Source organism: Rhipicephalus microplus, unplaced genomic scaffold (genome assembly GCF_043290135.1).
Source record: "Rhipicephalus microplus isolate Deutch F79 unplaced genomic scaffold, USDA_Rmic scaffold_24, whole genome shotgun sequence".
Classification (NCBI taxonomy): domain Eukaryota; kingdom Metazoa; phylum Arthropoda; class Arachnida; order Ixodida; family Ixodidae; genus Rhipicephalus; species Rhipicephalus microplus.
This window is the reverse complement of record NW_027464597.1, coordinates 9,469,025-9,496,109: the sequence shown is the minus strand read 5'-3', so window position 1 is coordinate 9,496,109 and position 27,085 is coordinate 9,469,025. Positions and strand designations below refer to the sequence as shown.

At 47.8% G+C, this 27,085-nt stretch overlaps 1 protein-coding gene across 1 annotated transcript; it reads right to left on the bottom strand.

Moving 5' to 3' along the window:
• Positions 1 to 788: 788 nt before the first annotated feature.
• LOC142786518 (solute carrier organic anion transporter family member 4A1-like) lies at positions 789 to 26,825 on the bottom strand. The gene is made up of 10 exons (XM_075884245.1): positions 26,455 to 26,825; positions 23,565 to 23,761; positions 15,534 to 15,633; positions 14,258 to 14,532; positions 11,772 to 11,861; positions 8,970 to 9,162; positions 6,861 to 7,002; positions 5,525 to 5,703; positions 3,974 to 4,038; positions 789 to 1,763 (listed from the first exon to the last, which is right to left on the bottom strand). The coding sequence occupies exons 1-10, from the start codon at positions 26,823 to 26,825 to the stop codon at positions 1,534 to 1,536; spliced, it is 1,842 nt and encodes a 613-aa protein (XP_075740360.1). The 3' UTR covers positions 789 to 1,533.
• Between the last annotated feature and the right edge of the window lie 260 nt (positions 26,826 to 27,085).

Sequence of the window (27,085 nt, the reverse complement as noted above, 5' to 3'; positions counted from 1 at the left end):
TAATCCACTTTTCAGATGAGAGCACTACAAACTGCACCTGGCTGCTCTCGGCGACGCAAAAGCGTTCTCGCTGTACCACTGGATGGCAGTGCTCCTGCTCCTGTGCGACCAATCGAACACGTCAGCTCTGAAGAGAGCACTTTCAGGGGGCTTATGAGCTCTCCTGTTCTCCCAGTTAAATTCGTCGTTAAGAAGTTAAAAGAAAAGAGCGACCGCCGATAACGATGCTCTCTAATAAAGCATTAGAGCTATGCAAGATGGGATCGTCGGCAGAGCTGAGCCGTTCGTTCAACTCAGTAAAGTTACCCCAGATATCATTTAGGATAATTCGAGGTGTACTATATCTCTATCAATGTTTGAAGTCGGGGCAAGAGTATTGCGGACACAGGTGTCGATGTCGGTGCCGGCGTGGGTGTCATTGGTTGTGATCGAGAAATCACCATCTTGTCCGCAACCGGAAAACGACGAACAACTCAAATAAAATAAATAAAGTTTCTCTATTCCAGTGACATTCGAAGCCAGGCCGTCTGCTTTGCATGCAGGTGTTCTACCACAAAGTCGTGAGGTTTTTTCTATCGTTCATGGTATTTATTGAACTTAGAAATGGCAGTATAATGCAACAGAGTTGAACTGAAATGTTCCTCCTTCTATTGCGACACAGTGACGAGCATGCAACGTTTAAAAAATCACCATCTCTAGAACGAATACACCAAGTAACAGTTTTTCCACAATGTTGTCTATACCAGTAAGGATACCTCACCAACGCAATTACGCCCTTCTAGCTGAAACTCAGTTTCCTCGTATCTATCGCCTAATGAAGCTACCATTAGAATGAAGCGGACTGTTGAAGAAACTTGAAAAAATAATAATAAACGCTATGAGAATGTCATGTAGTGGACGTAGTCTCATTGACGCATCGTATATTCCGCGGCAGAAGCGTATAGAATCGCGCCAGGCATCAAAAGACGTGAATTGAACAAAGTGCTTCAAAGGCCCTTTAACAAATGGTTTAAATGTCGACCCATTACAAAGCGTCCCGACGTACTTAATCAGCAGCAGAAGAACCATCAACAAAATGAACGGCTGAGTTATAGTTGGCGTGCTGCCCTGTAGTGGGGCTCTTCGCCGATTCGCAATAGTAACTATAAGGCGCAGTGGGCACATAAAAACAATGCTTGCAATAGGCATTCGATGATACGGAAAACGGCCAATGTTACGTGCACAGAATGGTTGAGGCATGCACCGAGAACCGAAGCCGGACAGCAGTTCCCAAGGCAGTGCACACGCGGCCTAATTACGCTATCGCGACCCACTCTTGTAGGCGAAACCCAAGCGTTCTCCACATTTTCTTGAAGCTATGGTCTGATATTCATTGGCTAACAATACATTTTAATAAGTTTTTGTACACAATATTGTGTGCTTTACAGCGGGCATCGCGACTGTTCTTACTGAGTATGGGTGGACGCTGTTTGTGCGCGTAGTAAACTTGAGAGACATCGATTCGCAGATTTATCGCCATTTTCTTAACGGGAGTCACGACATCGGCGACGTGGGCGGCTGGTAGGAGAGGCTGGCGCAGGCGAACAGTGCCACCGACATGGTCTTCAGCAGCACCAGCAGGGTGGCCATGTTGCGGCTCAGCGCTGCGTTGTTGTAGATGGCGCAGTTGCCGGACTCGTTGGCCTCGCCGTTGAACACGGAAGACCAGATCTCGCACGCCATGTCCACCGTCTTTCCGAAGATGAGCGGCGCCGGGATGGTGCCTGCGGTTGGCGGGAAGGAGATGATCTCACAATTTATTTATTTATTTATTTATTTATTTATTTATTTACACTGTTAGCCAAAAGACCGATACAGGGTAGAGTACTGAAATACAGTTCACACATTGCTCACAGACACAAGCACTACACAGTGAAATCAGGACAGACATTGCATGTGACAGGTTTAAACAAAACCACACCATACAGACCACAGAAATCGTATTGAAAACGAAAACCGAATCTAACTGAAAGTACAACGTGGAAAAGTATTCAAGTTTTGGACATTATATTAACCAACATTGAGCGGAGAGTAACACAATCGCATGCACAATACACTCAATATGTACACTGTTCCACATGCTTCAAACTATAATGATCAAAATCCGGAACTTTTTTATCACTATGTATAACTATTTGAACTCGTGTGAAAGCATACAAACCGCTTATAACTGGGGAAAAAGGAAGGTAATAACGCTTATATATGGTTACGTAGAAGAATAGGAGACCAGTACCATTTTTTCAAATTCTTCTGAACAGTTAGCTTTAGTTATACTGTGCGGTAGCACGCTCCACCTTTCAAACGTGGGGATTGAACGAAGCTTTACTTGAGTTCAATGGAGCTTTACTTGAGCGCAAATGAAGAAAGCCCATAGTAAAAAGAAAAAGCTAGCGTGAAATGGAAATAACTATGTTGCAGCTGGTTTACCACCAGCTGCAAAAAAGGCGAGGCGCTCAAAGGAGATTTCAGCCCATTTTTACGTCATGCTGGTGCGTTTATTGCGAATTTATGCTTATTGAGGATGTCGTGTAGAATGCAATATCATTTGGCTGTGCTTTGTTCTTTGAACTACAGTGGCTACGATTTGATTTACTGTGTACATGATGTCGTGAAACTTCTCTGGCGCAATACTGCGCTGTTCGGAAAATGTCTTCAGTTTTTTGAAGTGCATCATGGGACTACGCGAAACATCCGTTTTTTTTTTTTGGGCACAGACGCATGCGTTTTTCGTCACAACCAGTACTGCATTGTAGGCCTAAGTTGGCGGCTGTTGCAAAAGCTGTGATTGTTGTTGTTGCTAAGGCCATGGCACCCATTGCTAAGGTGAAGACTCCGGCTTGCCTCAAAAATATACATGGGTCGCCATTTGGATTCGACGTTGTGTGACGTGGTGAAGAATCACGTAAAATAATATTGCGGCCTCGGTGATTAAATCATGGAGGTTGTGTTGGTGGAGCTGATGACGAAGGTCGCACTAAACTGTACTGCAAAACATGAGGGCAGTGTTAGGTGAATTCCGTTTTCTTTGGTTTGTCATTCTTCTTATTGGTCAGATACTGCTCAAGTATATATTGCGCGGTTCCATCAAATAAATCTTGTTGTAAGTCAGTGCCGCCGTCTGTCTCCTTCTTTTCTTGTCCCTCGTTATTGGCGCTATTTTTATGGGAATAATGAGGGCGTGATTGTTTAAGCGATCGCCATGGATGTAGAAAACATGGTATGGTTGCCACGTATGTTCGTAGAACTAATACGTCGTATAGAATAAATTTAGTTCAACTGAAGTTAGCATTAAGGTGAATGTCGTTGCCGTGGGGGAGTGCTAAAAATTCTCACAACCAAATGGATTATGGAAGTGACGATTACTGAAGTCGTATTTTACAGTATAATGAAGTGGCAAAATTGTATGGTTTGATCGTTATACCGATTATCGTTAAATTCGGGTAGCAAAAAAAAACAAAGATGATACCCACATGTTTGACCAAGCAGTAGGTTTAGTTACTCACGATAAGTGAGTCGGTTCAAACAATGCAAGTCATTCTAAAGAGCAATCATAACTTGACTAAAGGCTATGAAATAACAGTAAAATAATTTAAACGTGCTCTCAGTATAGTTGAAACATCTGATAAAAAGTTGGATTCTGGAAGACCTCTGTAGCTTTGAAGATTGAAGAAATTGCAGACAGTGAAATCCTGTACGTTCTTCTTGATCCATTGCAGCTTAAGACCCTGCCGAACATTTGGATGAATTACTCGATTCCATTGTAGACATATCGCCTTGGCCGGCGTAATCTTTCACGAATGCACAAATGTGCGAAGACGCCTCTCAGAAACCATTTCCAGGTGCTGTGTGCATGCGCCTTAGCGAGCTTTTTGGCGCTTAATTGAATACGTAAAAACACTGATCGAAATAAAAAAGCAAAAACGTGACCACGTACCCAACAACCGGATGCAGACCCATTGTACTCCTAATGCGAACGACTTCTGCTTTTCTGTGACACACCTGCAACGAAACATTTCGCATCAATGTGGCTCCGTTATGGAAAGGCGATCAAGGAACCTAGCTGTTCAGTACAAGCCAAGTTCCTCGACGACCTCTTCGAAACTAACCCGAAGAGCATTTTCACACTACTCAGCACGTTTGAAAGGAGAACAACCGATCATGCTATCGCAGGCACATCTTCTATCACAATGCGCGGCAAGACCAACACTAATTGAACTCAGCCAACTTTCTACGCTGCATATCGTATGCAGAAAATTTCGGAAAAGCAAAAAGCAGTGTGCGTGGCGAAGTTTTTTTTTTCAGGGGTCAAGCTCGTTATGGCGTGGCTTGTGCGTCCCCCGTTGTCATCGTGCGTAACCGCCGTGGCACATACCTGAGAGAGCGGGTATGTGCCACAGGGGAGGGACGGGTATGTGCAACAGGGGAAGGAGATAGACAGGGGAAGGAGGAGATAGAAGGAGGGGAACTAGATGGACGGACGGGCGCATGGACGGACAGACAGACAAGCAGACGGACGGATGGACAGACGCGCCGACAGACACGCGGACGAACGCACGGATGGACGCACGAACGGACGGAAGCCAGAACGAATGGATGGGCGGAAGCGCGTACGGACTGACGGACGCTTCGCCCCACTCATAATCATTCACTACGTGGATGTGCTGTGATTTTTTTTTCTCACGCCTTCACTGTACATTTCTATTTATATTACGGTGTTCGATGCTTATCATCACTTTCACGTGTCCTCTATAACGCGGCCATTTTACCAGTCTTCCGATATCACGTTCTGGAAGACAGCTGCGTCAGTACGCCTTGCCATAGCCCTTGTAGATGAAGAGTTAGCTTTTCTATCGGAGGTTAGATAATCATGGTTCCCTGATGTTATAAGCTGCTTTACTATTGTGTATCCGTCAGGATTTGCCCATTTTCGCTGTGCATTTTCTGTTGTCGATTTGTGCTTTATATTGAATATGGCTTATGAGCAATATAGAACCTAGCGCATGTGCTCCCTCCGTCCGTCCTCGTAGAGCAAACACTATTTTTGCCTCGATATCACGCTATCCAAGAGCGGCAATCATGTGCTTTTCTAGTTCGTCAAAATGACGTATAAGGCAGACGCTTGGAACAGTTTGACAGTGTGACGTCAGACAAATGGGTCGTTGGGTCTCGTTGCTGAAACATCTTCGAGGTTACGCAGGGCCCTGACTACAATAGGGGTAAAACAAGAAGACACAATCACGTTTGTTCGCGTCGCCCTATTTGGTTGTAGGCGTACGTGTGCAACACTGTGACCTCTTGAGGGTGACACCATCATACTTGAGACAGAGAGCAAAGGACGAACGAGTAAGTGCGATCGCACTGAGCACCACAATCTACGGCTGATAATATAGCCAACCTATCAGCAGCTTCAGTCGGACGACGTCGCAGCTAACCATCTGGCATTCGATTCACCAAACGGCAAGTTCTTACATTTAGGATTACCGACCTGATGGTGACGCTGATGCCGGGTGCGCTGATGAAGAATGTGCTGAAGAGGCAGAAGAAAGTGGCCGCCATGTAGAAGAAGTACGCGGAGCACTCCTGCGTGCAGCGTATGCGCTCGGCCTCCACAACGTCGTCGGCGCTGTCTCCCTCCAAGGTGATGCAGTCGCAATTGGTGTACAACTGCACGCGAGGGTCAAGATTTTTAAAAATTTTTCACGACTCTAACCAGGAACGTAAGCAACAAGTGCTCTTAAAAAGGAGGACAAAGGAGGGCTTAGACATGACATGAGCTCCGAATGTCGTGTTGTTGCTCATTTAATGTTATGTCGATTAGTAGAAACATCAAAGCACGGGCCATTCAGTACACACTGATAGTCGTACTGTCGTCTCACTTGTGCCGTGTCAGCGCTTGGGTAGCATCCGAGTGTTACATTAATCCCATTTCAGGTGTGTTGTGGGCTTATACTCACAATGAATCATTTATAAGTTGCCCAATTGCCAGTACTATTCACTAGAATAGAGAGAGCGCTAACGCTGAACGTGTTATCATTTTGTGATTGTAATATCATACAGCATCGCTGTGCTTGTACTGCCCTTAACAGCAATCGTCCGAAATGGATTTCAACCAGATAATGCTTTATGAAACGACTGTAATAGGGAACCCTCTCATCTCATCAAAAAGTTGCTGTTAACTGCACTGAAATACTGTGGCTGCGTTAGTATTGGTAAACAGAAAAGAAAGAATCGAATGCAGATGCTATTATGCAGATCAAAATATACAATAGGCGTAATTTTGTGTTTCAGAGTCTTGCCTACTACATTGCTTTATGAAGAAGCAGGCGTCGAGTTAATTAGATGTATTCGTTTCTCCGGAGAAAAAGTATTCTTTCAGAAAACAAGGTGAGACTATTTATACATGATGCGTGTTACTGGAATCGGCGCTAGCACTGCATTGTGGTTTTACCCGCCGGCCAACTGATTTCGGGTGAAAGAAAAATTAACAGCGTAGCTATAAAAACGATAATGTACGCTATGACGCGGGTTCATGTCGACCGCGTCATTGTTTCAGCGCAATGCAAGTAGACTTTTGTCAAGCGATGAAGCGAGCTGATCGGTTGGCAAGTGATTCCAGATGTGTACGATTAGATGGTTTTGTGAGCAGTGAATGTTCATCTCTTTAGTTTGCGTGTGCAATTATCTCATCAACTTGTGATGAATTCCTATAGTCTACTAGTCTTCGATGAAGCCTGAGGGGGCAGGACATAATTGCCTCCCACTTTAAGGACGTGCATCCCCTCCCACGCGACAATCAGCGCGCTTAAGGCTAAGACACTGACCGTGGTTCCGGCGACGGGATCCTGGGTCTCGTTGCGGCAGCCGGCTTGGCACGGTGACATGTACATCTTCAAGTCCCGACCGCAGATTGGATTGAAGCTGAGCGGGCACATGCATTCGCTGCTGCACTTGGACGTGAGGACGCTGTGACATAAAGCACGGCATGACGAGCGTTATATTCAGCGTCAGCAGCACCGTCGCTCTGACTGTTCAGTGAAACATTATTAGAGCCAGCACGGTAGCTCGCTGATCATACCGATTCCTAGACAACAACCTTTACGGTATATTTTAGTGTGCTCGCATTTGATTGTTACGACTTTGAAGATCCATTTGGACTTATTACGTTTGGATGCAAGTTCACAGGCAACTATGCTTTACTAAGCACGCTAGAAGACATGATCTTTTAGCGCATGTCTCGTGATTTTTTATTGTTCCCACTAAAATAATGGTGAGTTCTCATTCGCGTCTAGTGCTAGGTAAGAGACACAACAAGGCTAAATTTAGAAGAAAATGGGTCCTACCAATATTACCCAGCGGGAATTCTATCCTTGCCGCTGTTTCACTCAGCAGGACCAAAATATCACCTGGGAAGGTTTGTTGGAAATTGCTGCCGAGTTTTGCATGTGCCTGTTGGAAGAGCTCACACTTTAATTTGCTCCAAGAAAAATTTCGGCACTCTCTACTTTCAACCTATAGCCGTGGTCAGAAAACACACACACACACACACACACACACACACACACACACACACACACACACACACACACACACACACACACACACACACACACACACACACACACACACACACACACACACACACACACACACACACACACACACACACACACACACACACACACACACACACACACACACACACACACACACACACACACACACACACACACACACACACACACACACACACACACACACACACACACACACACACACACACACACACACACACACGCACGCACGCACACACACGCACGCACGCACGCACGCGCGCACGCGCGCACACACACACACACACACACGCACACACACACAAAAACAGAGGTGCCATTTTATACGGCAGTATGTGATGGATAGGCGGATATTGATAACAGCTCACTACTTGAGTACTCCCGTGTAACCGTGCTACCACACTTTGTCAACAGCCATGCCAGCTACATCCATTGGATAATTATGGAAACGTCACACGGTCTTCTGCATGCAACCGAACCAAGGCAACTTCGTACATGGGGGTATCATAAGCCAGGAGGAACAGTTCAGCCAAATGGCCTTTCTCTTTTTTCTGCATTTTTCTTACTTGTCTTTCTTTCACCTTTTCAGTGTCTTGCATATCGTTCTGTGCCTCTTTCATTACTTTTTTTACTATTTTCTTCATTTGTTTTACTCTTGCAGCTTGCAAGTTTATTTCTTTTCTTCCCTTGCCTGGTCTATCGCCGCTTTTTAATCCTTCTATCTTTTTCTGTTTGTATCACTATAACTGTGTCAGTGCCTTTCTCTGCCTACTTATCTCGCTTTTTATCTCTTTCCCTCTTTTTTTTCGGCTTTTTTGTGTCTGGTTCTTTTCCACTCTCTGTGTGCCTTTGTGTTTCTATGATGTACGTATTTATTCTATTTCTTTCTTCCTGTATTTTATCTTTCTTTTGACGACCTTTCTTCCCCCTGTCTTTCTTTCAAGTGTTTCACGTGCTCAACTTCGTCGAACAGAGTCCTCATTCAGCGTTCGCAGCTGCTGTACTTGGTAGAGGCGCTTGCCCAGTTCCACTAGCACATACCTACTCACGCAGTTTTGCTCTACCGGTGCCCAAGTCACCGATAGCTCGAAGAGCTTTGCTGTTGAAATGACGAATAAGTGAATTGCGAAGTAACTGTGCAAGAAGACTCACTTGAAGGAGTTACTGAACGCTGCTTCGTTGATTACCGCAGCTCCCTTCGGGTAATCATTGCCAGAACTCGTTTTCTTTCCCCCTTGCGCATCTTACGCTTCCGAGAATCGTTGATGCCTTGTTCTCTCGCGCCGTACACGTTAGGTTTAGTACCGTGCAATCTATGCCATAGAATAAAAGTACAGCGTGCAGACGTGAACAGCTCACATCTTGTTGTCCACGTCGATGCCCTCGAACTTTATGTCCGGACAGGAGGTGAGCAGCGCGAAGAACACGAACCAGTTGAACACGGAAGCTACGGTGCACATGCGTATAATGCTGCCGCAGCTCAGGTTCAGCTTGGAGACCACGTAGCCGCCCACAAAGCAACCCAGGCACGCGCTCGGGATGCCGATCATGCCTGCGAATGCCGTTAAGTCACACCAATGAGTCGCACTTATAAACTGCGTAGGAATTCGTATATTAAAGGGGCCCAGCCACAGGCTTTGAACGTGGCCAGAAAGCGCTGCTGATCGACAGCCGAGGCTTCCGAAAACACTAGAGTCAAAACTTGATAGAACTGATTTCACAGTCAACAAGAAATGGACCTCTCTTCTCTCGACAGAGGATGCCATATTCTAAGATGGCCGAGTTTTCAACACAAATGTACGTGGCCCGATTTGAGCATTCTCAGCGTCGCCATCAGCGCGGGAGCATCACGTTGCCTCGATATGCCCACACTTTACCGTATAGTGCCAGAATTGCACGCGACACAGAAATACAGGAGCGCGCTCGCGATCACGCTGAAATTAAGCGGTGTGTTCAGAGACAAAAAAAAAAAAAAATCAGCAGGTTCAATGTACCATGCGAATCATGGTTATGCGAATTGGCTGCTGACCCGCAGGGCGCGGGTTCGAATCCCGGCTGCGGCGGCTGCATTTCCGATGGAGGCGGAAATGTTGTAGGCCCGTGTGCTCAGATTTGGGTGCACGGTAAAGAACCCCAGGTGGTCTAAATTTCCGGAGCCCTCCACTACGGCGTCTATCATAATCATATAGTGGTTTTGGGACGTTAAACCCCACATATCAATCAATGGTTATGCGAATTGTGGGGAGCGAAAGTGACGGCAGTGTGAATTTTTATTGAATGAAATGTTACGAAATGATGGTTAGAGTATGTATTATGTTGCGCGCACAGACTTATGTTGAACTCCCATATATGTTTTATATAGCCAGTTTTTTTTTTGCAGTCTTCTCACGATGCCAACAGAAACATGTGTTGTATGCCTACCCCAGAAGCGGAAAGCTGATATGTAATGCTCGCGAGGATGATAGCCCTGGTTATTGCTACCTATAGATCAACTTCAGTGTATGGCACTTATGTGACGTGTACAACTAACGTCGACCTTTATATCATGCCTTTATTCTGAGAGTACATATGTAATGTTTACAGAATTAGATAGTCATTATTGCAACAAAAATTTACGTTTCACCGCCATTGCGCACTCGTAGGGTCATTTTCCAAAGCCATTTCACCTATAGCGTGGATTGTCGCAGAGAATGCTTGGGTGTGATTCAAGCCGGCGCCCTGACTTTTCATTCTTTACATTCGTGTGAATAATGCTGCCGAAGTCACTGGTGTCTGTTATCGCTGTTCTTATAGGTACATAGGAACTGTCAATCACCTGTAGCTTATACAAGCATACTGCGGCCCGTGGTAAGCTATGTGGCGGGTCGGGCAGACAGAGTACGTTTGACGAAGTACGTGACGGGATCTTCACGTTGTTCATGTCACGGGATCTTCACGTTGTTCAGCAGGCAGAGATATCTGTCCAACCCTCTTATTCATTCATACAAATTTTGGCCCATGCCGAGCTGAGGGGGTGATCACGAGAGCACCCAGACATAAGTGGCTGGAGGGATAGATAGATAGATAGATAGATAGATAGATAGATAGATAGATAGATAGATAGATAGATAGAAATGCTCAAAGCATCTGCAGTACGCAAAAATTGCTTTGCATTCAAAATTTAAAAAGAAAAGGGCTGAAGGTCATGACGCGTGCGTGACCTAAATTTCACCCGTGCCATCCCTGTCTGTTCCAGAGCCTTTGTCGGGGCGAAAGATGAAAGAAAGTAAACACAGCGTATGTGAAATTTATTACGCCGGTCGCACTTGTAAGATCGCAAACATTTTTGCGCGGGTTGATTTGAGACGTCAGCCACAATATGACGTAGTCACACGACTTCGTACCTTGATAAAAGGTGGGCCGATCACGGACTCGGAGCAAAACCCAGCTAGGCGCCTGGAGGCAACGCAAGGGCATGTTAGATGCTGGAACCATTCGGTGGGTGGCGGGTAACGTTCATTACATCGATTTAGAAAAAAAAAGTTGATTTCGCCTGCGAGTCGCCTTACGTGAGAGCACAAGGGACGGTGTTAGTTCTGCGTTCCGACATGTATACGATCCAAATTATAATGACCTTATCTGGGCACGAACAGAGGTGCAAGGAACGGTGGACGTGCACAAAAAAAAAAAAAACCAGAAAAGAAGGTCCAAACAAGCAAACTACAACTACTGACTCGGAATTAGTAGCACTAACCACTGGTAGTACATTTAGACATTTAAGGTATGTAAATGTCGTACAATCGCAGTTCCTCACGGTGATTGTGTCAGATATGCCATTTTGTTCTATATAGACGCAAGTTGATTCAGTTGGGTCAGCGAACTGACTTGCGTTAGTGTTAAGACGTTTCCCTTCATAGCAAATTTGAAAGAACCAGTGATGCCATGCGGAAACATAGACACCAGATGACTTTTATATCACCACTTTTGATAACGTGCCAATTTTTGTCTTCCTATGTCAAGGTGAAAGTTCAGGGGAAGATGTACGTGGCATAGGGAGACGAAAATATCCTTGAAAAGAGAATGTCGCCGAATCTTCTAGCAGCTTTGCTTGCTCCAGCATTTTTTTTGTGGTGTTATAGGCAAAGTAGCTCGATAGACAGCAAAGCCGCATATTTCGCTCACCAAGCAGGAGTGCCGCGTTGGCCGAGGTCATGCCGAACTCGGACTCGAACAGCTTTGCGGCGAAGTTCGAGTAGCCGGAGCCAAGCATCGCTGCGAAAGAAAAAAAAAAGTATACGCAACAGCTTTGTAACATCTGAACATGGTAGTGCAGACCAATGACATGGAACGTGAAGTCAGAGTTGCACCTGACGGATGAAGCTTCGATATCGACATTAGTAATTTTAACAACTATAAAACGTAATGCAAAACTCTCGATGGTCAGAATGTAGTGCACTGAACATTGGCGTGCCAATGAATTTTCGCTATCTCTGTTGTCCTTCGAACCCACAGCTTAGAATCACATTGTTGTTCAGGCCACCACGCTGGCCGCGATGACATATATTCTCTTTGGGTGTCTCTATAATCAATTTCAAAATAATACGCATGGCCTCGGTCATCTCAACACGCTAACTCATACTGGCTTCACAGAAGACATAGTTATGATGTTACTAAGCTGACTTTATCTCGCCCGAAATTTAGGAATGCATGTACTATCTTTGATTGATTGATTAAAACTTTCTTTTGGTGCTGAGAAGACGCAGGGGAGACCCCGCGCCACCTGGCTAATCCCACGTAGGGACCGTCAGGCCGAGCTTGGCGGCCTGTTCACGGGCACTCTGGACGACCAGGGTTTGATGCTTAAGTTCGGGCCTGCGTAAGAGAGCAGCCCAACTGTCCTGCCAAAAAACCATCTACTTCATTCAAACGAAAAAAAAAGCATTAAATAGATACTTGATGTAAACACCCCGCCGCGAATTCCAAATGGTGGCCAATGCATCGGCGGTGGTTCGCACAGGCGCAATCGCTAACTGCATATCTTGCACGACAAAGCTTTGTTTCTATAAGCCCCCGTAACTCAAGTGCCTCGTTTGGAGTATGAATGCCTAGAAGACAGGCAGCAGCAAAATGTGCCGCAGTAGCAAGCCGGGATACACCAATGAATCTCGCTTCTGCCGTCTGGTGAATATATCTGACGGTATTGTACCTCCGGAAACAAGGTTAGAGAAGGATCAAACAATTTCTTTATCGTGCGTTATATGGACAATTTGAAATCAGTACAAAATAAATGCTCCGAAAACGGGCGAAATGTGAATGAATTCTGTAAATGGCAAAGACAGTGGTGGCAGCGACGTGCATAAGGAGCACACACACTTTTATTTGAAGCCTCGCGACGTTTGACGTGCGCGCCCGTTCGCGCGAACCCTTAAGGCCAAACCCCATAAGCGCGAAAATGCACGCGACAGCGACGAGCGACGTGACGTAGATCGTCTTCGCGCGATCAGTCGCTAGCGCAGGCAAACCTCATTCACGCGACGGCTTCGGCGAGCGAATTCCACTGTTGCTGGCATGAGGCCGTCAACTCGCACCAAGAAAACCGCGTAGCGAGCGGTTTCCAATTTAAAAATAAGATATATTGTTGTGTAATGGAACGGAAAGTGTTTATTATTGCCTTGCAGCATTTTTATATGCGCATGCGTAATAAACATTGCGTTATTTCTTGTTGCGCATACGTGAATCGGGCAGGGTCACGTGCACCTATGTAGTCTTTGTCTTTTCCGGTATTTCGCTATTGGCTGCTGAGCCCAGCACTTCCGGGCGATGAGCGACGGTTTCCAAATCTGGAGAACCGAGCGATCGCGCGAAAACGAGCACGCGACACGTCGCGCGAACGCCCTGTTTCGTCGCTCATAGCGTCGCTCGTCGCTGTCGCGTGCATTTTCGCGCTCATGAGGTTTGGCCCTTAAACCATGCACGAAGCGAAGCTAATGAGACAGCGCGCAGTTATACGTCTCGCTGACCGAATTACGGCGCACGCGAACACGCACTTCCAGCCACCTTAGCGCTCTCGCTCGCATCAAGCTGCTCGAGCGTGAACGCGTCCATAGCGTTTCTTTGTCTTTAATTTCATCTGAACCATCGTGACGCCTGGCGTGTACTCCCTTGCTCTGTTCGCGCGAGCGCTTACGACGACGAAACGTGGCTATCAGACAGCGCGCAGTTATACGCTTTTCCGACTGAATTTCTTACGAGACCTTTACAGCGCTGACTGCCGAATATGAAACGGAGTGTAGACTACTTTCCGTAGGACACCTGGGCACCATCATCTTTTGCTGTTAAGCAGATGATATCTTGCTTTTGCATATCGTGACGTAAATTCGAGGGCATGAAACATCGTACGCAGGAACAGAATCGTATTTATGGATATGCGTCTACTTTAACATTGTTTGTTCAGTTGTTAAAGATACAAACCACGAAGGTTAACAGTTTTACATGGCTACACTGAAACCCATCCGTAAACTTTCTGAATAATGTATATGTACCCTTGCACAAACGTTCGTTCCAGCGACACTCGTTGTTGATAGTTGTCAGCGCACGTTTTAGTTAACGGTTATCGGCTAAGTTCTGGTGAGTTGTAAGGCCCAGTCGATTCTGCGAAGGAGGCTTACTCTCGACGGTAGCGGCGAGGCTGATGAAGAGGAACGTGTAGTTCTTCAGCAGGTAGCGCACGGCCTTGGGCATGTCGCAGAGTCGCACCTGCACCGAGTCGCCCCTGAGCGCCCGTGCGTCCACTTCGAGCGGCTTCTGGACCACCATCGCACCCGGTAGTCTCTTGGGAAAGCCGAATATGGGGACGCAGAGGATCAGCGACAGGGTGCCGGTAATCACGAAGCCTATCCACCAGGCGCCCACCCACACGGTGCTCGAAGGCGACAGGCCGATGCTGCAAGTATACCACCACGGTGAGTGTATACAGGTGTAGAAATGAGGTATCGGTAATTGTTGACGTAAGAGCCCCACAGTTCGGACAGAACATTACACAGTCAGTCATATTCATGGCCATGGCGGCCGCGTTTCGACGAGGATCAAAGGCAGAACACCCGTGCATTTATGTTTCGGTGTACTTGGAAAACCTCAGCCGGTAAAAACTAATACGGTCTCCTTTACTACACCTTTGCTTGTATAATCGTGACGTGGTTTAGGGATCGCCAAGGTCGAACCATTTTCAATTTCTTGATGCGCACCGATGTTCCTGATGCGTACCGAACTTAAAAAAGATGTGCAATGAAAGTTTTTTTTATTTTTACTAATATCCAGGTGAATAGGCAACATCCCTAGTGCTCGTCTACATGCTGATACATTTCTCTTGCAGCTGCTGTTCGTTCGGGGTCTCCATGTCGTAACGTGCGAGGCAATCACTGTGCTGGCGTTTCGCTAAGTTTTTGCGATCGTATACAGAAGTAGGCTAACGCAAGTGTTTCATGTAAGAAAGAGGGCCACACAAAACAGTCGGTGAACTCGCTTGATCGCAAGAAACTTTGAGCAGGCTGCACCTACCTGTTGCCAGTCATTTTCGCTCTCTATAAATTGCCAAATCTACACACCGAATCCCTAGCATTTCAACACAAGAGCGCACCTCGTTCTCACCTAATACACAAGTATCAAACAATGAGATTTAAAATAATGATGCCCATGGGTATCATTTACGTCCGAGAACCAGAATGCGATTGTGAGGAATACCGTAGTGGAGAGCTCGGGCAATTTCGACCAGCGGTGTTCTTTAACATTCACTTCCACCGTAAAGTAGCCGGGCGTCTACCGTTTCCGCCTCCATCGAAATGTGATCGTCGCGGTGGGGATCGAACCCGCCACCTTCGGGTCGGAAGCTGAACACCGCTGCTCCACCACGGTGGACAACAATGGCATTGCTATCCCGACATTCACCTCGCGGCGTCCACATTGAGGTCAGTGTACGCCTTCAAGAACGTTCCGCCCAGAATGAAGCCGATCGCTGGCCCCATGATGGCTGCGGTGTAGTACATGCCTGCGGTCGAAGAAAATTACATGGAAGTGTCAGACGCAGTTTTCCGCAACTTCTTTGTGCACTAAATTTAATTCGACGCACGAAGCAAGTTCGTACACCCTATATACTCGTGTACTGCTTGTAGTTCTCTCTCTCTTTTTTTCGAGGTTTGTGTTGAAAATCACCGGTGTGGCCTTTAACACGGATGAAATTACAACACCTCTTTTATTCAGTGAACGAGTAGATCGGGATAGTTGGTACATATTCATCTTCGTAGGGAAGCGCTAAGCTACCCACGAAGAGGAACAAATCAATAATACGTGTATCGGGAGTTTAACGTCCCAAAACGGCGATACGATTATGAGATACGCCGTAGTGGAGGGTTCTGGAAATTTCGACCACCGGCAGTGCACCTAAGTCTAAGTAAACGGGCTGCAACAAAACACTTTCGCTCCCATCGAAAATGCCACCGCTGCCACCAGGATTTGATCCCGCCATTTTCGGATTAGCTGTCGAGAGCCATAGCCACTCGATCATCACGGCGGGGCGACAGCAAAAAAGACAGGACGCAAGCGCTTGTCCCGTGTCATTCTTTCTTATTCTCCATGTGTAGTTCTGCGCTTCCTACGAAGATGCTTCTTCTATTCGCTCGGATTTTCAGCAATACTTGCCGTCACTGAGCTGTAGTACTCGTTCATACTGGGCGAATCATAACGCAGTTGCTGTCACGTGGTTGAAAGAACGTCCTTTCTCGTCCTCACTAACGCCCTCCTCTTTCCTCGCCAAGTCCCTAAACCCACCTCTGTCCGAGATGAACTCGTGCTCTAATCTATATAGAATATTGTCGTGTGTTATAAATTACAGGGGTTTTATTTAAAAACACAGACAGCGGGACTTGTAGAGACGCTCTCAGAGAAGGCCGCTAAGATTGTCGTCTTCTTCACTCTGCTGCGCTGCGCCTCTCGAGCAAATCCGCGTTCTTCGTTGTCGTCGCTATCTCGCCGCTGAATGCAGCTATGAACGCGGCATTACCCTCCCGCCAGAGTAAGCGTCGTCCCGACGCTCAACAGGTAGAGATGCGGCCATCGAGTGTTTACATCACTGAGAGTGGTAAAGTTTCATGCGGACCACGTGCACTGTCTCAGGCAGCTGCTGGCGACGTTTGGAACTGGAGGAAGCGTCGGGCACGACTTCGTACGTCACGTCGCTAAGACGGCGCAGAACCTTGTAGGGTCCGAAGTATCGGCGTAGAAGTTTCTCTGAGAGGCCTCGTCGTCGTACAGGAAACCAAACCCAGACTCTATCTCCTGGTTGATAAATGACGAATCGATGGCGAAGGTTGTACCGTTGGACGTCAAGTTGCTGCTGGTTCATTATTCTGACGCGGGCAAGCTGCCTTGCTTCTTCGGCGCGCTCGGTGAAGTCAGCGGCGTCTGTCTCTGAGTCATTGCAATCGTAAGGCAGCATGGCGTCAAGCATTGTCGTAACTTCTCTGCCATGAATTAATGCGAACGGCGTCATTTTTGTTGTTTCCTGGCGCGCCGTATTATACGCGAATGTGATGTGCGGCAATATTCGGTCCCAATTATTGTGTTCTACGTCGATGTACATGCAAAGCATGTCAGCGATTGTCTTGTTAAGTCTTTCTGTAAGCGCATTCGTTTGTGGGTGGTAAGCTGTCGTCTTCCTATGCGCTGTGCCACTGAGCGTAAGCACAGTGCGCAAAAGCTCGGCTGTAAACGCGGTACCTTTGTCTGTTATGACGACAGCTGGAGCAACATGTCTCAGAACAATGTTCTCAATGAAGAACTGGGCCGCTTCAGCTGCAGTGCCACTCGCGATTGCCTTGGTCTCCGCGTATCGGGTGAGGTAGTCCGTCGCCACTATAACCCATTTGTTGCCACTGTCCGATGTTGGGAATGGGCCCAGCAGATCCATTCCGATTTGAGAAAACGGGGTTTCTGGCACGGGGACAGGATGTAATAGCCCAGCGGGTTTGATAGGTGGTACCTTGCGCCGCTGACAGTCAATGCATGTTCGGACGTAATGCTTAACCTCTGCTGCGATTCTTGGCCAGTAATATTTTTCTTGGATGCGTGTCAGTGTTCTTGTGAAACCGAGGTGGCCCGCAGTGGCTTCGTCATGGCAGGCTTGTAAAATTTCGCTGCGGAGCGCTCCAGGAACTACCAGCAGATAGCCTCTACCTGTTGATGAAAAGTTATTTTTGTACAGAATTCCGTCCCGTAAACAGAATGACGATAAGTTCTTCGAAAACACTCTTGGTGCATTGGCGGCTTGTCCATTCAAGAATTATATAAGCGAGTTGAGCTCCCGATCATCTTGTTGTTGCCGAGAAATGATAGCTGCAACAACAACTCCTAAAAAACCTGGGAAATCATCATCCTCTATAGCCGGTGATTCAATCGGTGACCTTGACAAACAGTCGGCGTCTAAGTGTTGCCTTCCGGACTTGTAAACTACGGCCATGTCATACTCTTGGAGCCGTAAGCTCCATCGTGCTAAACGTCCAGATGGGTATTTCATGTTGGTCAACCAACAAAGAGAGTGATGGTCGCTTACGACTTGGAAAGCGCGGCCATATAAGTACGGGCGGAACTTCGCAACTGCCCAAACGACGGCCAGACACTCCTTCTCCATTGTTGAGTAGTTGGACTCGGCGCGTGTCAACGTTCTGCTAGCGTAGGCAACCACTCTCTCCGCACCATCTTGGCATTGGACAAGAACAGCACCTAGGCCCACATTGCTGGCGTCTGTATGGATGGCTGTTGGTGCATTCTCGTCGAAGTGAGTGAGGACAGGTGGAGTTTGTAGACGCTGTCGCAGCTCGTTGAATGAAGCTTCTTGCTCTTCACCCCATACAAATGCGATGTCTTCCCTTGTAAGGCGGGTAAGTGGAGAGGCGATGTGTGCGAAGCCTGCTATAAATCGCCGGTAGTAGGCGCAGAGACCCAGAAAACGCCTGACCGCTTTCTTATCAACAGGCCTTGCGAACTTTGCGACGGCTGCTGTTTTATCTGGGTCAGGCTTCACACCTTCACGACTAATCACGTGTCCCAGGAACTGGAGTTCTTCGAAGCCGAAGTGGCATTTTTCCGGTTTGAGTGTGAGTCCAGCGGACCGTATGGCTTGAAGGACTGACAGAAGCCGCTTTAGATGCTCTTCAAACGTGGCCGAAAAAACGATCACGTCGTCGAGGTACACAAGGCATGTTTTCCATTTCAGGCCGGACAGATTGGTATCCATTAGTCTCTGAAACGTGGCTGGGGCTGAGCATAGACCGAAAGGGAGGACTTTGAATTCATAAAGCCCCTCTGGCGTCACGAAGGCGGTCTTTTCTTGGTCGCGCTCATCTACTTCTATTTGCCAGAATCCACTTTTCAGGTCCATTGACGAGAAGTAGCGCGCATGCCGTAGCCTGTCCAAAGAGTCATCGATCCGTGGTAATTGATAAACATGTTTTTTTCGTAACATGATTCAGCTTACGATAATCGATGCAGAAACGCAAGCTGCTGTCTTTCTTTTTCACGAGTACCACTGGCGATGCCCAAGGGCTCTTTGATGGTTGGATAACGTCATCCTCTAGCATCTTCTTGACTTGCTGCTGGATTACCTCACGTTCTTTTTGAGCGACGCGATATGGGTTCTGTCGGGTCGGTCTTGCTGTGTATTCCGTAATTATGCGATGCTTAGTCAGAGGCGTTCGACCTACTCGTGATGTCGATGAGAAGCAGTCCTTGAACTGGTCGAGCAGCTCCATAAGACGGCATCTTTAAGTCGGTGTTAGACTCGGACCGATATCAACTGGTGGTGTATGTGAAGGTGATTGAGCTGTGGCTTCCCCTTGCATTAGAAGACAGTCGTGAGAGTAGTCGAGCTCTTCGAGGTACGCCACAGCCGTGCCTTTACCGATGTGCCGGCGCTCTTTCGTGAAGTTGGTCAGAAGCACGTCTGCGCGCCCATCCACTAAGCTGACGATACCGCGAGCGATGGCGATGCCTTGGTGAAAAAGAAGGTCAGTGATGCGTTCGGCTATGGCGTCTTCATTACAGTGCACGGCGCAACACACGGAAACAAGACTACATGACAGTGGTGGCATGCAGACGTCGTCGTCGACCACACGTAACACCCTGGGTTCTTGGTCTGGATCAGTGGTCACAGACTTGTCGGCGGCGAATGTGATCACACCGTCGCGTATGTTGACCACAGCACCGTACTCTCTTAAGAAGTCCATTCCCAGTATCATAGGTTTGCAGCACTCTGGTAGGATCAGAAATGTGGCTACAAAAGCCACATTCTCAATAGTGAGTCTTGCTGTACATTTTCCCGTGGGAATCATTATCTGGCTTCCACCACTTCGTATATAAGGGCCCGTCCATTCTATCCTGACTTTCTTGAGCTCATCTGCCAATCGTTCACTCATTATGGAGAAGTCTGCACCCGTATCGACTAAGGCCGTCACTTCAACGCCGTCAATCGTCACAGTGAGGTCGGCAGTCACAGTTTTCTCGGCGAAGTCTTCATCGTCGTCTCTCATGTGTTTCGGCAGCAGTGGGGGATTTTCGGCAATTCGACGGCTTGCAACCTTCCCCCCAGAGGTCACTGCTTTCAGTTTCCCCGCCATGGGCTGGGAGACCGACCTCTGACGGCGTCAACAAAACTACGGCGGCTTGGTGAACCAAAGCGAGCCGGTGATGGTGACCGCGTCCGGAAGGTAGAAGAGCCTTCCCGCCTGCCAGCCTGGTCGTCGTAGATGGGGGCACGGCTTTCGTCGAACTGTCGGCGCGTAGCTGTAGGTGCACTACCGCGGTATTCAGCTCGGCGATGTGGGCAAAACGGTAAATGTGCCCTGGCTCTCCACAGTTGTAGCAGAGTGGTCGACGATCCGCAGTGCGCCATATGTCGGTCTTCCGCATATAGGGTCGCCTGACAGAATCCTGCTGAGCCCAGGCTGCCACAGGATACGGTTCGAGGTACTGCGGCGCTGGCATGGGCGTGGGTCGACGAACAGCGTCTGCATAGCTGTATCCGCTTGGCTGGTATGCTACTTCTGGAGCCAATGGACTACGCAAAGCGTCTGCATAGGTACACGAGTTTGGACGGTGCGGTGGAGGGGAATATTGCTGAGGAGAGGCAAACGCTTGTCGAAGTTCATGGCGAACGACTTCAGCGACGGAGGCTACCGTGGACTCCTGCTGCGTGGGCGCCTGTGACTGTAATGTGTATTTTGCGTTCTCCTTCGCGATCTCCTCACGCACGATCTGTCTGATCAGGTGGCGTAGAGAAAACTCGTCGTTTGCGCTAAGTGCGGCGGCGCCTGCAGCTGCGCTGGTGGCCGGGCGATCAGACTGTCGGTACCGTTGCTGTAGCGCACGCTCTATTGCGGTGGCCTCCCTGGTGAACTCGTCCACTGTTGTCGGCGGATTGCACACAAGACCAACAAATAGCTGCTCTTTGACGCCCCTCATGAGATGGCTTAGCTTTCGAGCCTCGGGCATGTTGGGGTCCGCACGGTGGCACAAGCGCACCATATCCTCAGCAAAATGGCGACGCTTTCATGCAGCTGTTGGGTGCGTCCTTCAAGAAGGCGTTGTGCGTTTTCGCGTCGGTCCGCGTTACCGAAGGTGTCAAGAAACCGACGACAAAACTCCTCCCATGTCGTCAATGTTGCCTCCCGGTTTATAAACCACGTCTTCGCGCCGTCTTCAAGGGCGAAGTATACGTGAAAGAGCTTTCCATCGAGACTCCAGTAGTTTGATTTAGCTACCTGTTCGAACTGCTCAAGCCAATCTTGCGCATCTTCGTTCGGCCGGCCATGAAATGGTTCAGGAATGCGCATATTCTGGACCGTCACCTGTGCAGGACTCCTTGCCATTTCTTGAGTAGGGGTGGTTGTCGGAAGTGTTGCTCCCTTTAAAAGGCCAAATTCTGGTACAAGACCTTGAAGGCGACGGCTTGAGCGGTGCACAGGCGTCTCCACGCGTGGCTGTCTTGTAGGGCTGGACTCGGGGCTTCTTACAGGGGTGCTGATCATGAGGTGGTAGTACCCAGCACCTCCACCAGTGTCGCGGGTTATAAATTACAGGGGCTTCATTTAAAAACACGGACAGTGGGACTTGTAGAGACGCTCTCAGAGAAGACCGCTAAGATTGTCGTCTTCTTCACTCTGCTGCGCTGCACCTCTCGAGCAAATCCGCGTTCTTCGTTGTCGTCGCTATCTCGCCGCTAAATGCAGCTATGCACGCGGCAATATGATAGAGAGTCACTGTCTATGAAGTCAACCCACGCTTCAAACATTTAGTGGCTGATTTACACGAGGGATATTCTCATCCGCCATACAGTCGGTTCTGCTTCGTGCATGGCAGCGCCTCGCAGACATTAGTTAATTCCCGGAAGCTGCGCTTTTGCTACGTGGAGGGGCCGAAAACCCGACCCAGTTGCCTTATTTTGCCCCTAAAGAAGATTGTCAGAAACCTTGCGCCACACGACCGATAACACACCTGTGTCAAGAACTAAGAGTGTGGCTAATATATGGGGGAGCTTTGAATTTGATTTTGAGGGAATTGATGACAAAGTTCTGGGTGTCATTACTACATGGGTGTGGCCATCATGCGAATATATCCGGTATATCGGAACCACAGAGCAATATGTGACGGTGGCTGTGTACTTGTCCAGCTAATCTGTGGCACCATGCTGAATAATCAAACAACTGAGCAGACCCGCGTAGAAATATGTGAAACCGCTACGGCAACCACCGAGTCGTAGCACTCTAAAAGTTATATGCACCCTGTTTAACCATGGCCTACTCCGTAAGAACACCGAGTTCTGGAGTTCTCTGCGACACGGTAATAGATTCATGCTCGAAATGCCTGAGCACAAGTAACAGAGGCTGTGAGCCGTTTTCACGATGCAGATGCCAGGTTCTCAGTTATGTAATATATCCAAGTTCGCTTTCTCTACAAGAATTTTTCTTGGCATCAATGCAACCGACATATTTTTACGCGATAGCTTGTTTCGCAGAAATTCCGGCGTCGCTATCGGCGTCGTTGGTTGTTGGGGAAAAATCGTCTCATGCGTGACCGAGAAATCGAGGACGATGCAAACGAAATAAATAATAAAAAATTCTGGGTCAGAGTGGGGACCAAACCAGGGTTGTTAGGGTTCAAGTGGGGATCGAGCCCACGTCGTTTGCGTGGCAAGCGGGTGTTCTATACCACACGGCCACGAGGCTGCTTGTGAATACAGCGAAAAGAACTTCCTCTGCATAGAAATGCAGTGAAAGTAGCTTTCATTCACAAACACACGCGTCCTGTATACATACTTCCCAATGCAACATGAAATATAGCAGCAATATTGCGTGGTACAAGCATCCATCGCCAGTGGACGTCAGAACGCGTGATTATAATAATGGCTTGCTGGTTCAAAGCCGGTCACCCACCACAAAAGGCACACACGCTACTGGGCCTATGGTCTTAAGGCCACGTAGTGGGTGCATAGCAAGTTAGAAAAGATTTCATGCCCCAAGTGTTTGAAGTACGCATTAGGAACAGGGTGTCGCTATAGTGTTCAACTGCTAAAGGCGAAGCTTTAGGGCCCCCAAATTTTTCAGTCTTCCGACTCTAAAGAACTGATTCGTAGTTGACTCCCTAAAGGACTAATTTGTAGTTGACTACTGTATCCCGGCTGCGGCGGCTGCATTTCCGATGGAGGCGGAAATGTTGTAGGCCCGTGTGCTCAGATTTGGGTGGACGTCAAAGAACCCCAGGAGCTCGAAATTTCCGGAGCCCTCCACTACGGCGTCTCTCATAATCATATGGTCGTTTTGGGACGTTAAACCCCACATATCAATCATCAATCGCAGTTGACTACTGTAACTTTCATTGACTACGCAGAGGTCATAATCAGCAGATGACACTTTGCTCGAGCAAACGTACCAATGTACCAGCTGGACTTCTGGGCGGACAGATTGTCGTCCATGTAGGCCACCGAGAGCGTGTAGAAAGGCACCGTGGAGCAGCCGTGCACGAGGTTGGCGAGCATGAAGATGAATCGGTAGTTTCGAAGAGAGCCGCTGGATTCGTACGCTGGTCCACTGGCGTACGGGCATAGGTCCTTCAGTGGTCGGCTAAACCTGGGTGAACACAATGACGCAGCGAAAACAATTGGAATTGCCGGGGCTTCTACGGCACATTAAGGGTTGATTACGTGATTGTGAGTAGCAATGTTGCTGTTGGCTATCGCGACGGTGACTATCACACAGTTCTCGAAGGCTTGACGTGCATTAGATGCATTTCATCAGATCAATTGAAACACGGTCGCTCACCAAGCGGGAAGAACCAAACGACGTAGTCTAGAATAAGAATACCACATCTGCTACATAAGTCACTGCCGTGTCGATGCATTAATAACCTTATACGTTATGAATTTTTAGTCAGTCTTGTTGAAGATTTTAGTAACCGTGAATTGTAAAAATCAGTGTGCTTTCTTATAACTGTGGCTAAAGCAAAATATTTATGACCGCATACCGAATGACGAGGAAGGCCGACATATCATTACAATTGCAGATAATGTTCAGGTACATTATAAACTAGGAAACAACTGGTTTTATGGATACCACTCTTTGTACATTGCAATGCTGGAATTCGCACCGAATTAACTGCCGTGATAAAAGTCGATGTTTAACCTTGATCCAAAACAAGACTAATACCACCTCGCATGCCCCTGAAAAAGTATAGGGAGATAGTGACATACAGTACAATTCAATACCTTTTACATACGTATCAATCGTGTTTGTTCTTGGGACGGCTTTCTTGCTCACCAATAGTAGAGTACGAAGTACACTGAATCATTGAACACGTTTTTTATCACACATGCGTAATGAAGATTTCCAGAGTAAAAAAAATTATGTCTAGCTTAGTTCACATTCCGAAACGTATGGTGACTGAATAATCAAGCAATCGCCATAATCAGTGCACATTATTGTAAGCTTGAGGCTAGAGCGAAGCCGATGAATATAAAATAGGGCACCCACGGAAGCTCTGAGATCATTCTAATCGTTATAGGTAGATCTATATAGATTCTTTGAATATCGTCACGGGATCGTGACGCTGACGAAGGCAGAGACAGCTTAGTCAAAATGAAACCTTTTATTAGGCCGAGTTTGTTGCCGGTAAACGTCAGATTACAGTGATACACACAGGAAGATAGCGGCAAACAGAGCGATGGCCGTCGATCAACTGACAAGTGACGAAGCGCGTCGGCATTTACGATGATGATATGTGGGGTTTAACGTCTCAAAACCACCGTATGATTATGAGAGACGCCGTAGTGGAGGGCTCCGTAAATTTCGACCACCTGGGGTTCTTTAACGTGCACCCAAATCTGAGCAACCGGGCCTACATAATCTCTGCCTCCATCGGAAATGCAGCCGCCGCAGCCGGGATTCTATCCCGCGACCTGCGAGTCAGCAGCCGAGTACCCTAACCACTAGACCACCGCGGCGGGGCATCGGCATTAATACATGTACTGTTGAACATTCCAGCCTTATCACTGGTCCCCGCGCAAGCTCTGGAATAATCTCGAGTGTTCGCGTCTTGCGCGCAATCTTAACCGAATTATCTAGGATGATCACGAACCTTCTCGAACATTGAGGCGCAGTTTGCGCCGAGCATTCCTGAATAAGGCTTTTTTTTTGGGGGGGGGGGACTGAATCAAACAAAAGAGAAAAAAAACACACACACACGCGTGGCAATACTGCTTCTAAGTTTGTAGGAAACTTCGGTTAGGAATCGTAGCTGCTCGCGGCAACAGTCTGACAGCCATAAAAACTGTTTCTGTTCAGTTGGGTCTTGACGAATAACACGGCATTTCACACGAATACAGATATCATATTTCAGTGACAAAGTTTGGTTACTGTATCACGTATTGGTAAATGGAAATGTGTTTACGCAGAAAGTAGATAATATATGATAAGTTTTAAATTGTGAATGTTCGTGTATTTAACTTGGCTTTGCTGCGTGCCAGACCGCAAATGAGAAGGTACACCTATACTACCATGGTATGTAACCTGTGGCGGCAACTGTGGCTCTCACAGTTGCCCCACTACTTCACTAATTGAGGTTCTGGTGAACAAGGCGCACTCAGATACTTTCACACGTCTTCAAGGCGAAAGCCTTAAAAGTGTGCGAAATGTGTGAAAATGACTTTGTAAGACATCTATAGTGAAAGCCTTGCGTGCCCCATAAAACGCGAATGTTGATCACTGGCGTCCTGCGTCTGCGGCGTTAACACGAGTGCCGCCGAAAGGTCATCACGGGATGAAGTAGCCATAAGGTATCCTCATGACATCGCTTATTGTCCAAATTTATGCCGTCGCCATTACGGTATAGCGACATAACTATGACGTCATGTAATTTAGCATCACGCGATGACGTCATCACTATCACGTGGCATCACGCTTAAACATAGGTGGTGAACCGATCACGGAGGCACTACAAAACCTGTTGACGTGCGGAAAGCTCGCGATGTCTCTGATCTTGGAGGCAATTCAGACACCCGTTGGGTGTAGAAAGGTATCGGGGTGGAAAAAGGGAAAGATTAATTAACCTTCCTATAATGGGTAACGGGCACTGCGTTTTTATGTCGCCGCCTTTCGAGGCGAGTGTTCGTCCACAACGGAACGCTGGCATTTAGTGTTTTAGTAATAGATGAGTTGACCGAAGTATTGAAAAGCATCGCATTCCGCACAGGAAGCGGACGCTGTATTACTTCACTACTGATCGAGTAACTGGTACGTGCGGCTATTGGCTACCGTAAATATCTCACTTGTACTGCGGCGCCACAAAGTGGGGCAGGCTGTAGATGAAGGAGCCGATGCCCATGCACGCGACTCCGACGGCCATGATCCTTGGCTTGTTCATCTCGCTGCCGAAGAAGGTGACTGGCACCATGAGCAGCAGCGAGCCGACGTTGTACATGGCCACGATGAGTCCCGTCTCGACGCTGCGCAGGTGGAAGCGGCGCTCGAGCGTGGGCAGCGAGACGTTGATGAAGCCGCTGATCACCATGCCCTGAACGAAGGCAGCCATGCTGAAGCACACCAGCACCCACTCGGGCCTCGCGAAACACTGCGCCACCAACGGCGAGAAGCCAAACCAGCCACACCGGGTGTCCTCGTCCTGCGCACAGCATTGCATCCACGATAACTGCTGGTGTTTTAACGTCCTAATACCACAATGCGACTATGAAGGAACTCGCAGGGGAAAGCCCCGGAAATGGCCACCAGCTGGTGTTCTTTAACGGGCATCTGAATTAAGTACACCGGCTTCAAACATTTCCCTCTTCATTTTAAAGAGCAGTTGCCACGGCCGGGATCCAATTGCGCGACTTTCAGGTCAGCATTCCAGCACCATGACCACTTGAGAACCGTTACACGTAGCGTTGCGAACCGTACGCT